The 16,324-nt window shown below is 44.2% G+C and overlaps 1 protein-coding gene across 1 annotated transcript; it reads left to right on the top strand.

Moving 5' to 3' along the window:
- The first annotated feature begins 1,156 nt into the window (after positions 1–1,156).
- LOC101759093 (plant cysteine oxidase 2) lies at positions 1,157–4,108 on the top strand. Its single transcript, XM_012845946.2, has 5 exons — positions 1,157–1,469; positions 2,436–2,554; positions 2,661–2,796; positions 2,879–3,100; positions 3,632–4,108. The coding sequence occupies exons 1-5, from the start codon at positions 1,223–1,225 to the stop codon at positions 3,748–3,750; spliced, it is 843 nt and encodes a 280-aa protein (XP_012701400.1). The 5' UTR covers positions 1,157–1,222; the 3' UTR covers positions 3,751–4,108.
- Positions 4,109–16,324: the final 12,216 nt, after the last annotated feature.

Below are 16,324 nucleotides of genomic sequence, written 5' to 3' on the forward strand. Positions count from 1 at the left end.
AACAAAGGCTACGGCATGTTTCTGCAAGCGAGCACTGGTCGTCATGGGCACGCGAATCCTACCAGCTCTGCATTGTACATGACAAAATAGGCATGCAACAACAAAGGGAGAAAAGGACCCGGACCCCCCTCCCTGCAGGTTTTCCAGGGCTGTTTGGCTCGCAGCCCAGCCCACAGGAATGTCTGATGCCGATGGTCTCTGGTTTGGTTTCTCTCCAGGCAGCTTATAAAACTTCGAACCCAGTTTTCCTTGTGTGGCGTCACCGCCGGCAACACAAAAGCACGCCGAGGGTGACGAAAAAGCAGCGAGAATAGTAGTTCTGCTACCGCTTTAGCTTTAGCGTATAGGAGGCAGAAATATCATTGCCCGAAGTCATTTGCTTGGAAGATTTTTACCGAGGTAGCGTTCCTACTAACTCGCTGTGGCTATTAAGCTCTTACTAACAACACGGAAGTTGACACAAAGACATTCTGATCTGCACCGCAAATTCCAATGTGATGAATTCGACATTTTAAAACGCAAACAAGAGAGATGGCACCGAACACGTACACCTCATTACATGATTGCTATTACACAGGAGAGATCAACCAAAGACAAAAACACTCAGGGCTGATCATCTTCGCTTTGGAGTTTACATTTGGTAGTTTCATTGTTGTGACTTTGCATTTTCATTGCACAACAAATTGAATGATATGGCCCTCTTATTCATCGCAAATACAAACATTCCACTAGTAGCAGTTAGAACATGCATACTTCACAAATTTCAGACACCAATACACCATTCACAATTCGATTTGTACATTTAGTTATGGAATATTTACAAAATATAAAAAAATTGTATTTTAGAAAACTATTTTTATTCAAGAGAAATATATTTATGTAACTTTTAAATATCCAAACCTTAACACGCTAACAACAATTTCTAATCAAAGTTTGAAATGATTGATTGTACTGCTGTCTGTAGGAAGTATTTTGTTTCAATACGAAGCCGTGTTGCAAAAAGCATTTTGCAGTACATAGAATATTCACTAGTCTAAAAAAGAAGTACAGAATACTCACCAGTCTCCACGTTCACTATAAAAATCTTCGGTTACTCCTAAATTTCCCAGCCCACTCAAGAACTCCGAACGCTTGCTTGGCAGCCGTTGTCCAAAACCCTTCGCCTCTAGACCCCATCACCATCAGCTCTCCTCAAGCCCTCCGCATTCCCACGAGGGCGTTGATGCAGGTGAAGGCCAGCGGCGGCCTCCCGGAGCTGGAAGGCAGCAGGTCGGCGTCGAGGGTCGGCGGCGCTATCCGTCGGCGGCGGCAGCGACAGCCGCGGCGCGGCGCGGGGGCGCCCCAAGCGATGGCCGCGCCCGTCGCCGCCGTGCAGCGGCTCTTCGAGGCGTGCCGCGAGGTCTTCAACGGCGCTGATCCAGGCGCGGTTCCACCACCGGCCGGTATCGAGAGGGTCAAGTCCGTTCTAGGTAATTGATTCTCTCTTCATCTCGTGGTTCCGGAGATCGCGACTTTGTGCTCGTGGTTGTGTGCATGCGTTATGTTCGACGTTATAGATCTGTGTCCAATTCGTTCATAGAATCGTAGTTCATCGTTGGGTGGGGACGTAAGTAACCATGCTGATCCTGTGGTGAAGTTTCTGGTTTTCTTTAGAGATGAGAATTACACTTCGGTAGAAACGGGGAACACGGATTGTTGAGCCGCTCAAAGAAACTGAACAGACTCTAGACTCATCTAGTATATACATGCAATTGCTTGAGGTGGATTCACCAACTTAGATTCTTACTTCTTCTCAAGAAGGAAATCTTCTGCAAATAAATAAACCAGCAAGCGACCAATGGAATAGCACATTGGATTTTGATGTAACTACCATGCTGTGATGCAACAATGCCAGTTTGTGGCGTGATTTAGCTGCAGCTTGCATGTAGCATGCTATTGGTCAGAATGAAATACACAATGCAATGCCTGACTTGTGCCAGTTGTATGTTCCTTGTGAAAATAAAGACTACTGGGACAATAATAACAGAAACCATGTGCTGCCCATGGTATATACACACATATGATGAAACTGCTGGTATTATCTCGCTTTGTGGGGGTGGGATAGAATCAAGATTACGTCCATCTTGGAGCTGCACCAGGGGTCTTTTTTATTTCATTTGACCGCCTAAAGCTTGCCAGGTACCACGAATAGTTAGTGACAATGCACTTGCCTAGCACAGTTGAGCATGTTTCTCGAATAATGGCAATGGTGGTAGCTGTTGTTGTACCATCCTTGAGAATATTTATTTATTCCTCCTGATGGATGTACTATATGATGTTAATTTCTTCCCGAGTTCCAGTTAAGAGAGTCTGCAACTGCAAGAGAGTTGAACTGTCCAAGTTTCACGCATATTTTCTGTTCCGCTGATATAGGTTTCGCCATTTGTGTCCCGCAGATAGTATCACAGCAGCAGATGTTGGTCTAATTCCCAACATGTCATATTTTCGACGTGTTGATCCCCGTGGCACTCCTAAAATCACGTACTTGCACCTATACAATTGTGAGGCTTTCTCGGTATGCTTATTCATCACTAAAAAAACCACAAATATTGATTTTTTAGCATATATTGAAGCTTCACGTTGGATTATTAAAGCGTATATGTCTGTACTTATTCCTACAGATCGGCATCTTTTGTTTGCCTTCAAGGGGTGTCATTCCTCTCCATAATCACCCTGGGATGACTGTGTTTAGCAAGCTTTTGTTTGGAACCATGCATGTGAAATCTTATGACTGGGCAGCCCAACAAGACGCACCTGGTATGATTATTTTCCCTAAGCATAACGTTCTCACACATAATCTAATACATTTCTTTTGTTTTCTCTTTTCCTTTGATCTTAGATGTCCCATTGCAAGGACCACGTTTGGCAAAAGTGAAGGCTGATGGCATCTTGACTGCACCTCGTGAAACATCGGTACTATATCCAGAAGATGGTGGTAATATGCATTGCTTTACCGCACAGAATGCTTGTGCCGTGCTTGATGTCCTTGGCCCTCCATATGATGATGGCAGGGGAAGGCACTGCCAGTACTACAATGTCTCTTCCTCTGCAATCTCTGTTGGTAAGATTTGTTACCTGAGTTAACATGGCTGATACATTCGATGTTACAGATGGAATATCATTGCTTCTTAAACCAGCAATTTTTGGCTCGGCCTAGTATATATTTATCTTTGGATTCAACATTCAGCACGTATCCTTATCCAAATATGTGTATAGAAATTAAATTCTAGCATAAAATAAATAAGATATTGATATGCATATCCTATAACCTGCCCACTTGTTAAATTTGTATGTCTGTCCTTTAAAATTATATGATTGTAGTCCCATACAAAACATTGGTTGAGCAAGCGTCATGTTTTTGTTCAATATCTTCCTAAAATGCTCAATCCAGGACTCTTTGTTTGTGCCAAAATAACTATCAGGCTCCTACTCACTGAAAGTACGTGCTAAAACTACTGTGAATGTTGTCTACTCACACCTTAAGTTCAATATCCTGTACCGTGTTCCCTTGTCATATTACACATTGTAACTTGTAAGCATACTAACAGAAAGATAAAATACTGCTAACTGACTTGCGAGGTGCATTTTACAGGAGGCTCGATGATATTGCCTGGAGCGGATAGATATGAGTGGCTGGAGGAGAGTGAACCACCAGAAGATTTTTATCTTGTCGGATCAACATACATGGGCCCAAGAATTTTGGACCATTGAACTCCTGTGCATGTGAGGCTGCCTTGGTTTCTTGGAGCACATGTGTTTGGTGTAAATACATTGCTGAAAGGAAGGTGATCAAATGAAATAAGTACATAGAGAGCTGGGCCTTGGGCCTTCCGTTGATCATCATCACTTCGACTGGAAGACTGTAATTGCTTAGTAATAAGCAATGAGAACAAGGAACGTGCTTGGCAGCTCAATAGATTATGTAGCGCCTTGGTGTATTCTTGTTCTTTCCCCCAGTATTCAGTCTGTAGCATCTATCAGTTAGCATGATATTTAGTCGTACCCATTCTTGGGTTGCCAAAAATGTTGCCTGATTGATATGACCTTCTGCAGTGTTGGAAATTGTTGAATTATTGGATCTCGTCTGTGTTCTTCTTTCCTGAGCGCATAAATTTCACTTGTGAATGCATACCCATTTGCTGTACCAGAAGAAAGCAATGGGAATTATTGGTTTAATTACCTACTATGAATGAAATGTGAAATAGTCAATTTGGTTACATACATTTTTTCTCTGATTTATCCGGCTACAGCTGCTTACAGAATATTTTGGATGCTTTTGCTACTTGGCTGTACACATTCAACTCTTCTATTCAAAGGAACATGATGTCTTGCTTGTCTGGGGATTCACATTAGTTGGATATCATTCTCTTTTCTTTCAGTTGCTCTGTCCTTATTTTCTGATTATTTACCAGTTGCCCCAGCAGATTGTATTTTCTTTCTTGTTTGTTTAGGATTCATCTTGGAGTGCTGGACTCTTGTTACTATACTTGTTTTAGTATTGTTTGTACTCTTAGGGTTTCTGCGAACTGATTCCCAAATAAAAAAAACTGCTTGCAGACAGTTTCCCATCGTTATTTACATCATGAAAATGCAGGGGGCTTAACTTTAATCGCTAAAATATTTAACTTTCTGAAGCAGCTGTAGATATCCAGTATCATACATATTTCTGTTTTCTAATGCTTTTTCTGGACAATAATATCACCACCTAACCTTTTCTTGCAGCACAAGAAGCAGCCCTAACTGCAAAGGATGCATGTGCTAAGAACCAGACAGCTAGTGGAAAGGAGACAAGCCACCGTTCATTACTCCATCGCTGTTCACAAGGAGTATATAAGGTGTGTCGCAGATAGGGAGTTCTTTCTTATCCATCTAGATGGCGTGCATAATTAAATGGTCTCTTCAGTAGTTTAATGGCTTCATGACAGATAAGTGTTTTTGGAGAAATTTGATCAGAATGAAGAAATGGAGGGGCATAATGATAAGCACTAATTGGTCGTCGTTATTCAAACTCATCAAATATTACTCACTTCGGACTGAATTGTTTGTTCTTTCCCACAGGATATCCCAGAGTTACAGTTATGCTTCCGTATGAATAAGACCTTGATCCATCACACAATTGTAGCTGTATTTTATCCTGTTACAATGTCAAACATGTATTGTCACCAGAGATAAGAGAAGTCTCCTGATTTGCCGTACAATATTATCACAGCCCAAGCTGCCGATGCATGTGTTCACACATTACAAATCCAGGGTTGACATTTAAAATGTTTAGTTGCTGAAGAAAGAGGTGAGCACCCCTTGGCCCTTGCAATTTTATCTTCATTGGACAAAAGGTTGGTGTGACCGGATCGTCTTTGGTTTTCTCGCACCAACTGTAAGGCCGTGTTGGTTCTTTAGAAGTTCCTAAAATTCCTGTCACATCGAAATTCATATTACATCGAATGTTTAGATACTAATTAAGAGTATTACACGTAAACTAATTACAAAATCAATTGCACAGATGGAGGCTATTGCGAGACGAATCTATTAAGCCTAATTAGTCCATAATTTGACAATATGGTGCTACAGTAAACATGTGCTAATGATGGATTAATTAGGCTTAATAGATTCATCTCGGGAATTAGCCTTCATCTGTGTAATTAGTTTTATAATTAGCTCATGTTTAGTCCTCCTAATTAGCCTCCGAACATTAGATGTGACATGAATTTTAGTCCGGACTAAAGATCCAAACACCCCCTAATTAAGCAGTTGACATTTGAATTAGTCATTCCTTTATTCTGCTATAATATATAGCTGATCGTTGATTAGGCCGTCAATTATTGCATCAATGGTCTTGGCACAGGTGTAATCTTGAAGCTGATCTGCTTGAGAAATTTTTGGGTCTACTTTCTCAGAATTGCTTAAGCAGTACCACCTTAGATGCGGACAAGCTGTCATTTGCCCATGCTTTCCAAGTAGACTTGAGAACCATCATAGCTTTTCATTGTCTTTTTGCAAGGAAATGGCCAGCTCTCCAAATTACCTCTGTTTTGTTTTCAAATGGCATGTTTACTTATTTCGTTTCCTATTTCAATTTGATTGAGAGTATACTATTTTTAGAAAATGGAAAACAAAGCTCCTCCTTAAAAAAATTGTTCAACCTGATGCTCCAGAGAATTGCAAAGTTGCTTGCCTCAAACATTGGTATGCAGCACTGCCAAATATGCCCTTTATTTCAGATCTTTAGGAAGTCATTGTTAAGTAAGCGAGAACAATAGTACACCTTGCGTCATTCTTGTGTGCACAGAGACAAGTTAACCTTGGGCTATTTCCTCGAAGCTGACTAGTGCAGCCTTATCTTTAGCTCATTCCCACTGTTATCGCTAATGATGATTACAGGGGCAATAAACTAGCCATATAATAAATTAATTGCTGAATCACTGCATGAAGAGTAAAATTATGGTTGAGTGAGGACCATGCCAAAAGAGAATAGTCTATGCTAAGCACACAGGGTTGAAGATGCAACTTGGATAGTACTTGGTACATTGAAACTCAGTAATCCAAGGTCAAAATTCTGACGTTACATAGTTTCACATCTGTCTGTGCTGTCCTGTCATCGTTTTTACCTAACATATAAACATACATTACATGTTATTTTCGTTAATTACTTGATTCTACCATGCTGAACTATTCCTCCACTACAACTCAGGTACTAATCCATAAAAGTCAACTGAAGTTAACATTTTTTACGTTCTGTGAAAGCTAACACATTTCATCTGCAGCTTGAACTATTAACAATGTACAATTGCTGTTGTCTGAACCCTTTCAAGGAAGCATAGTGAGAATCACCAAGTAGCACTTTGTTTAAGTTTACTTCATTTTGATAGATCAACAACCAGGTCAAACAACAGTTGTCAGTATTCGTGTACAGTTATATGATATTGAGTAGCAAGTAAGCTACTATCAGCATCATCTCCTAACTAATTTGCTAACAACTCAGTTAATTACAGGCAGTCCACTGTATGATGTAAGCCACGACACACCACCAGTGTTCAGTTTAACTAGCATTAGCAGGTGATCTAGCCTTGGTTGTATTGTGCATCCACAGATTTGTCCTTTCCATGTCAGCGTTTAGTCCAGAAATCAATTGTGAAGTTTATGTTGTCACTCATTGGGTTAATTAAACTAAGTGATCCCAGTTTGACTATGCTGGTCATTGTTGTTTTCCAAATTGAGATCACAATGTGCTGTCATTACAATCCAGAAATTTTTCTGATGTTATCTCCGGTGTTAAAGAAGGTTTGTTCTGAGCTATGCATGCGGTGCTGCTCAACATCTTGATTCACATCTCTGTTCAGATTTTGAGTCTGATGTCTTATTTTGACGAGCTATCCTACTTGCATCGTTTTTCCCCAGTGAACAAACGGTGATGAACTACATGCTGATTTTTATACCAACGATAACCTAACATATTCGGTAGCGTAATGACTTGGTTGACAAAGGTGTCCTGTCATAGTCATAAAAGCCAGCCTCTCTAGTAGTTTCTACAGGAAGTGAAATAGGAACAGACACTTCTTCTACACAGTAAATTTTGTGTACTTTACCACTTCTCTTCTGTTGATGGTTTCCTTTCCATTCAAGTCTTGATCTCGGTCAAGCAATTGGAAAGTCTTCTGAGAAAAATTACTTTTTTTTTGAATGGACAGCAAGAGATTTGCCAAATTTTTATTAAAAGAAAGAGAAAATAAAAACTACAAAGGCGACTGAAAGGCGGTCCACCGACGACCCGCCCACCGAACCACAACCGAAAAAGAAAAACACAACTATTGGGAGAAAGAAAAAAAAAACTAGCTGGGAAACTGAGCCGCCTGTTGTGTCGCGAAATTGAACTGTTGAACGTCTTCTCTGGTTAGGAATGCTACTTCATCAACTATTTTGTACTCTTGGTTGAATGTCCGCCGATTCTGTTCTTTCCAAATATTCCACCAGAAGGAGATCATGACGCCGTCAAAAGTCGATTTGTTCTGTTTTTGCACTTTTACTCTACACTTTTTCCACCATCCAAGAATCGAGGTCGTCACTGAACTTGGAGGAAGGCCAGTCAAATTAAACCAAATCACTAGTCGTTCCCAGACTTGTCGTGTGAACGTGCAGTCTTTGCATAGGTGCGTCGGTGATTCCGGTTCCGAGGTGCAAAGTTTATATGAGGGTTATTTGGCCATCCTCTCTTCTCCAAATTGTCGGGCTGTCAATATTTTCTTTTGCAATAGGATCCATGCAAAGAACCGGCATTTGAGTTCTATTTTGGCTTTCCATATTGGCCTGATGTTGAATTTTTTTGTGTAGCCCTCAAACTGAATGCGGTACGCACTTTGTGTTGAATATTCTTCATTTGCCGTCCATCTCCAATGAATCTGATCGTCAGAGTCTGGATCAAAATCTTAGGTCTGAATTTTTTTTCCCAAAGCATTGCGTACTCTCTTATTTCTTCCCCCGTTGTTAATGGGCACACCTATGCTATTCAGTAGTTGTTCCGCAGTGCCCTGTTTACTGTGAACTTTTTACGCCTTGATCTTTGGAAGAGCAGTGGTGCTAGATTTTTTGGTGAGGACCCGTCCAGCCAGTTTGAGTGCCAAAAACTTGCTTTGTTTCCATTGCCCACCTTCACCGTTGTGGAAGCATGGAACAACTCTTTGTCATCTTTGTTACAAGGTATGTCCATCCCAACCCATGGTCTGTCATTGTTTCTCCATTGGAACCAGCACCAGCGTAGGTGTAGTGCCCGTGCAAACTGCTCTAAGTCTAGGATGCCCAGGCCTCCCAAATCTTTAGGTGTGCAAACGGTCGGCCAGTTAACAAGATAGTGACCTCCATTGACACTTTTCAGTTCCTCTCCCTTCCAAAGGAAACTCCTCCTCATACAATCAATTTGTTTGACGAGCCACTTTTGCGTTGAAAAGACCGTTAAGTGGTAAATGGGTTGTGAAGGTAGAACACTTTTGACTAGTGTCACCCTTCCGGTTGAGGTTAACATTTTCCCTTTCCATCCCGGCAACCGGGCACCAATCTTGTCTATTAGAGGTTGGACGTCTACTCGCCGAAGCTTTCATGTGTGCAAAGGGAGGCCCAAGTATTTCCCGAGAAAGGGTGAAATTTTCCCGAGGAAAGTTGGCAGGGCGTCGGTGATGAGGTCGTCTGTGCAGCGAATGGGAAAAATCTCAGTCTTATTCATGTTAACTTTATGACCTGAGCACTTTCCAAAAATCTCCAAGAGTTGATTTATGTGGTGTAGTTCCTCTCGGTCCGGGTTGGTGAAAATCGCCGCGTTGTTCGCCTACTGGGAGCATCTAAGCTTGGCTGCTGTAGGAAGAATCAGGCTGATGATGTTCCTAGCAACTGCCAGTTCGAAGATTTTGTGGAGAGGATCGATGTCCAGGAGGAATAACATGGGGGATAGCGGGTCGCCCTATCGTAGCCCTCTAGCGTGTTTGAATTTTTTCCCCAGTATTCCGTTTAGGAGCACTCTGGATGAAGATGTGGCCAGCAAAGTAGTAACCCAGTTGCGCCACTTTTGACCAAAACCTATGGCACCCATTGTCTCAATAAGGAAAGTCCAACTGAGGGAGACAAAAACTTTGGAGATGTCCAATTTGATGAATAGGGATGGCTGTTTCGCTTTGTGCAAGGCTTTTATCACACTCTGAACGTAGACAAAATTATCATGTATGCACCATTTTCTTATGAAGGCATTCTGGCCGACTGAGGCTAGTTCATTTAATTTTGGAGCGAGCCTATCCGCCAGGATATTGGTGATTATTTTTGCAAGGCTACTAATGAGGCTGATTGGTCGGAAGTTGGCGACGTTTGTTGCTCCATCTTTTTTTTGGCAGTAGCACTATGTTGGCTTCATTGATTAGTTCTAGGCGTCTTGTTTTTAGAGAATGAAAAGCGCTCAGAGCCTCCATCAAGTTGGTTCCTATGGTCGGCTAGCATTTTTTGTAGAACAGGCCAATGAAACTGTCCGAGCTCAGTGATTTCTCAGCCAGCATCTATAATACTATCTTCTTGATCTCTATCTCCTCAAAGGGTGCTTCCAGTTCCATCAGGTCATGCGGTTGATAACCTAGGTGACTCCAATTGAGACAAAGTGATCTCTCTTGCATTTACCCCAAGAGGCCGATAAAGTGCTCATAAATTGCTTCTTCTTTTTGTTGGTGGTCAGATGTGTTGCCATGTGGGGTGCTTAGGGATGGAATGTGGAGTTTTCATTTTTTTGTTATTAGCATGTAGCATGAAGAGCCGTGTACATGCATCTCCTTTTTTTTAACCACATTAGTCTTGAGTGTTATCTCGCACGTGCTCTCTGAATGGCCGCAAGGCCAACGGATTTGGCCTTTAGATATCGTCGGAATTCTAGTTCCTCGGGAGTGAGCGGGCATTGTTCTTGTGCCTTGTTGAGGAAGAGGAGGACCTCGTTTGCTATAGCTAGGTGGAGGGCCAGATTACCCATATTTTGGTGTTTCCACAACTTGAGTGCTTTTGTTGTGCGAATATGCTTAACATGCATACGTAGAATGGCATCCTGTGTATTGACCGGCTGGTTCCACACCTCTTGAATGGTTTCAAGAAAGCTCTATCGTACATACATCTGTGGGCCCACAAGAAGGTTTCGACAGATCCAAATATGAGGTTGGATACCGAGACACATCTGACATGGAGACCATGGCGCAGGACGACATAGTCCACATGGAAAGATAGAAACTAGTCTAAGATTAGGAAAGTACTCGTTGTAATAGGGTAGGCTTCTACTAGTCATATCCGATTAGTATTCTTGTAACCAACCGACCTATAACCCTGCCCCGACTATATAAGGCGAGGCAGGGACCCTCTCCAAAGCAATTCAATTCAACAAACACACAGGACGTAGGGTATTACGCAATCTAGCGGCCCGAACCTGTCTAAATGGTGCGTCTGCGTTTACCTTCGAGTTCCTGATCTCGATGAGCCCTACCAAAAAAACACTACCTCGGGCACCCCCCTCGGTAGGTTGCCGGGTCTACGCACCGACAGCTAGCATGCCAGGTAGGGGATCTCGCCAAGAATCCACTGGCAAACTCGATGGCACAAGTCATCATCAAGTCAATCATCGTGTTTAAACTAGGCGCAATGTTCGTCTTGAGCTCCTGGGTTTGCAACGCAGACGGCGCTAGAAATTTCCGCCGCCACATTGTGTCGGTCCTGGAGAAGAAGCAGCAAACCATGAAGTTCCAGCGCCAACCTCTGGAGGATCTCATTAAGAATTTTGGCGAATTTTTAATTTCTGACCTAGTCAGAGGCTGGGGGTTCGAGTCTGAGTACAACTTCCGCCGGTCGGATTGACTTGCACGAGCCGGCGCATAAGCCATCGTGCGAGTCAGATTACCATCAGAGTCGATTCCCGTTCAGACTCTGCAACACGACCACTGCTTATCAGGCAGCCCTGTCTAGATCACAATCCGATACGGATACGATCGAGGACCTCGACTACTACTCGGATCCAAACGAGGAGACTCCTTTATCAGGTCCGTAGCAGGGCTTGGTAATCACATCAACTCCACAAGGTAGATTCGTTTACTAGCCCAACATGAAGCCACCCGCTCTTGCCAAGGACGACGATTCGTGCCTCATCACCTACCTCGACACTCTCCCGTGCCAGGAGGGAGCTCCTCTGTCACCCATCTATGAGGAAGGCGGCACCACATATGTCATCACTTCAAGCTCGGGAAGCTACTCTCTAGAGTGAGAACTCTTCGCTGTTGTTGCTGGACAAGAGGACGAAGAAGTAGAGCAACGGGACATAAACCTGCAACATGAGCGTCACCCAGATGACGTCTCGTAGAATGAGGTCACCACCAATGTTGTCGGAGAAAGAGACCAAAGCTCAAAGAACTCGACGACGAGCAAGAAACACCGTAAGAGCAGAGCGCCGCCACCACCTTGCAGTGGATCTACCAATCCAAAACCTGGATAATGCCTTTGAAGCAGTTCAAATGCGTCACTATTGTACTCCCCTGGCTACCGTCGCGTCTATTGATCTCATCACTCACGCGATGCCCTAGAACAAGTACACTAGACAGTTGGCTGAACTGGTGGAACTCACGTATGAACAACTCGATTAGCAAAATCCGATACAGTCAGTCTAACGCTTCGCATCCCAACAAATTCAACATGGCAGCAACCATAGAGGCCCTCTATCCAGACCAAGTCAACTTGGAGGCGCAGGACCATGCCAAACTAGAACTAAAGGTAGTCGGGCAAGACCCTCGGGAGGCCGTGGCCATCGTGAGGCTAATCTAGAGCTTGAACGCCCAGTAGGAGACCTCCGTAGCAAGATCAACACCAGCCGCGATGCTCGTACCATCATCGATGAACAGCGCCGTGAGCGTGAGCAAGAAGTCGAACACCTAGGGGATGATACTGATGGGTTCCCCACCTTCTCTAGACGTGTGAGGAGGACAATTGTACCCGAAAAGTTCAAACCCTCGGGCATCACCAAGTACGATGGCAAACAAGACCTAGTCCAATGGCTCCGGTGCTACTCGCTGTCAGTACAATTAGCTAGGGGAAATAACGATACCAAAGTCATCTACTTCCCCATCTGCATGGTGGTGGCACCACTCACATGGCTCGAATCATTGGATAAGAACTCCATCAACTCATGGAAGGACCTCAAGGTGGCGTTCACCAACAACTATGCGGGGGCAATGCAACATCTTGGCAAAAGGATCGACTTGTCCTAGGTCAAGCAACAAGAAGGCGAGACTCTGTAGAGCTACTTACGTTGCTTCTTTGACAAGAAGTCCACAATCGTGGATGTCATGGAGCGCGACGTAATTAACTGCTTCCAGACTGGACTCCGCAACCGATGGATGTTTCAACACTTTGGCAGAAGACACCCCACTGATGTCAAATCTCTCAAGATCATGGCACAGACGTGGGCAGATGAAGAAGACAATGAAGAACACAGGGAGATCAAAAGGTTTGAGTCCAATCACAACAAAGGTCAGAACAACAACAATCAGAACAATGGCCAACGCAATGATAAGAACCACAATGATCGCCCAACTATGACAACCGATATAACTACTTGGGAAGTCAGAACGGCAGGCGCAAGCCAGACAATACTGTTGCGGCAATCTCGCAGTCGTCCAAGAAAGGTGTCGGCAAGAACCAAGATAGGCCCTCATTTAAGGAGCTCCTGAAGAAGCAGTGGTCTGAGGTGCCAATTACCTTCTCCAGAAAGGACTAATGGACTAGTTTCTTAGATCCAAGATGGTATCCCCTCATCTTGGACCCGGTTGTCGCTGGCTCCAGACTTACCAAAGTACTCATCGACGGTGGCAGTGATCTCAACATCATATTCACCAAGACACTAAAGAAGATGCCTCGACAGCACCGATATGCTCACCCCGATGAACTCTCTGTTCAACGGGATCATCCCGAGCAACGCGGCTGTACCCCTCAGATAGATGGTTTTGCCAGTTACCTTTGGGACCAAAGAACACTACCGGACAAAATACATCTGGTTCAAGGTGGCAGACTTCTAAACATCGTACCATGCCATCCTCAAAAGATCAGCATTGGCTAAATTTATGTCCATCCTGCACTACGTGTACTTAGTACTCAACATGCCGGACCCAAGGGAGTACTCTCCCTACACGGAGACTTAAAAAGGTCGTACGATTGCGACACAGAAGCCGTGGAGCTAGCAGCAACTACTCAAGTACCAAACTCGATGATGCAAGTCTTCGCTACATCCAAGAAGTTGTCCCCATCAGAACTCGAGATTCCAGAAAAGAAGTCAGGGGCAACCAAGTTCAAGCCTGCAAGTGAAGTAGACGTCAAAGCCATTGACCTTGAAACTCGTGATAGCTCCAAGATAGCCCTGATTGGCACATGGCTGGATCCTAAATAGGAAAGTGCACTCGTCAGCTTCCTCCGGGCCAACCGAGACATCTTCGTGTGGAAACCAACGGACATGCCGAGGGTGCCCAGGGAGTTGATCGAGCACTCACACAATGTGAATCCAAAAGCTACACCAAAAAGGCAACACCTACGACGATTCGCCCATGATAGAAGGAAAGCCATCAAGAAAGAGCTGGCCAAACTACTTGTGGCGGACTTCATAAAAGAAGTGTATCATCCAGAGTGGCTTGCTAATCCCGTCTTGGTGCAAAAAAAAATAACAATGAGTGGAGCATGTTTGTCGACTACACAGACCTCAACAAGCACTGTCCAAAGGATCCCTTCAAGATCCCTAGGATTGATCAAGTCATCGACTCCACAGCTGGATGCGTCCTCCTCTATTTCCTCGATTGCTACTCGGGGTATCACTAGATACCTCTCAAGGAGAAAGACCAGATCAAGACCGCGTTCATCACCCCATACGGAGCTTTCTGCTACACAACAATGTCTTTAAGGTTAAAGAACGCAGGCGCTACTTATCAACGGGCAATCTAGGAGTGCTTCAAGAAACAGCTACACCACAGTGTCGAAGCGTACGTGGATGATGTGGTCATAAAGACTAGAAATCCCGACGATTTGATCACTGACTTGGAAGAGACCTTCGCCAGCCTGCAAGAATTCCGGTTTAAGCTAAACTTGATAAAGTGCGTCTTTGGCGTGCCATCCGGGAAACTACTCAATTTCATCATCAGTCACCGAGGAATTGAGGCAAATCCAGAGAAGATCTCTGCCATCACTGACTTTCATGCCCCATCAGGCATCAAGGACGTCCAGAAGCTGACTGGATGCATGACGGCCCTCAACAAATTCATCTCAAGGCTTGAAGAATGGGGCCTACCCTTCTTCAAATTAGTCAAGCGGCAAGACAAGTTTCATTGGACCGAGGAGGCAAATCAAGCCCTACAACAATTGAAGGACTTCTTATCAAAGCCATCGGTCTTCACGGAGCCAAACCCCAACGAAGACTTGCTGCTTACATCACCACGACTAGTCACATTGTCAGCACGTTGATCTTGGTTGAAAGATTGGAACCAGGCCATGTATTCAAATTACAGAGGCATGTCTACTTCATAACGAGGTGATGTCAGATTCCAAGACCAGATATCCACTGATCCAGAAGCTGTTGTACGCGATACTGCTCACCTCGCGGAAGTTACGTCATTACTTCCAGGAGCACAAGATCTCCGTCGTCACACATTCCCCCCTCGAAGAAATTCTCCACAATAAGGATGCAATAGGAAGAATATCTAAGTGTGCGGTAGAACTTGAAGCATTGTCCCTAGAATTCAAGTCGAGGACCGCAATCAAGTCCCAAGTCCTAGTCGATTTCATGGCAGAGTGGCGGGAGAATCAACTACCAACGCTAATGGAGCGTCTAGAGCATATGGTCATGTATTTCGATGGATCACTCAAGATCAAGGGCGTTGGTGCAGTGGTACTCTTAATATCTCCCAAAGGCGAACAACTCAAGTACGTCCTGCAAATATTTTGGGAAGTGTCCAACAACAAAGCTGAATATGAGGCGCTTCTGCATGGGCTTTGCCTGGCAATCTCGCTAGGAATAAAGCGATTGTTGGTCTACGACGACTCACTGGTGGTGATCAATCAAGTCAACGACGAGTGGGACTGCCACAAGGAGAACATGGATGCGTACTGTCTAGAAGTACGCAAGCTAGAGAACAAATTCTCTAGTTTGGAGTTCCACCATGTCGTCCACGACAACAACGTTGCTGCAGACGTCCTATCAAAGCTCGAATCTACTCGCGCTCAAGTTCCAGCAGGGGTTTTCGTCCATGAGCTACACAAGTCATCCATAACGGAGCCAGCACCATCAACAACCACTGATCGAGATCCTAACGCACCATATTGGGAGGTTATGATGATCGATGTAGACTGGACCGCTCCCTTCATCGACTACATCAAAGAGCACAAGCTACCTTCAGACAAGAAAGAGGTAGAACAAGTCTCACAGTGCAGCAAGAACTATGTTCTAGTTGGAGACAAGCTTTATAGAAGAGGCACATCATCATGAGTGCTCATGAAGTGCGTCTCACGGCAAGACGACAAGATCATGTTGGAGGAGATCCACAAAGGCATTTGCAGCAACCACGCATTCTCATGCACAATCTTGGGTAAAGCTTTTAGATCAGGGTTCTATTAGCCTACAGCTCTCGCTGACGTCGAGGAACTAGTCCGCTGATGCCAAGGGTACCAATTCTTCGCCAAACAGCAGTACATCCCTGCCTACAAGCTGATCACCATACCACCCTCTTGGCCCTTTGCATGCTGGGGGATCGACATG

This window comes from Setaria italica, chromosome V (genome assembly GCF_000263155.2).
Source record: "Setaria italica strain Yugu1 chromosome V, Setaria_italica_v2.0, whole genome shotgun sequence".
In the NCBI taxonomy this organism is placed as follows: Eukaryota; Viridiplantae; Streptophyta; class Magnoliopsida; order Poales; family Poaceae; genus Setaria; species Setaria italica.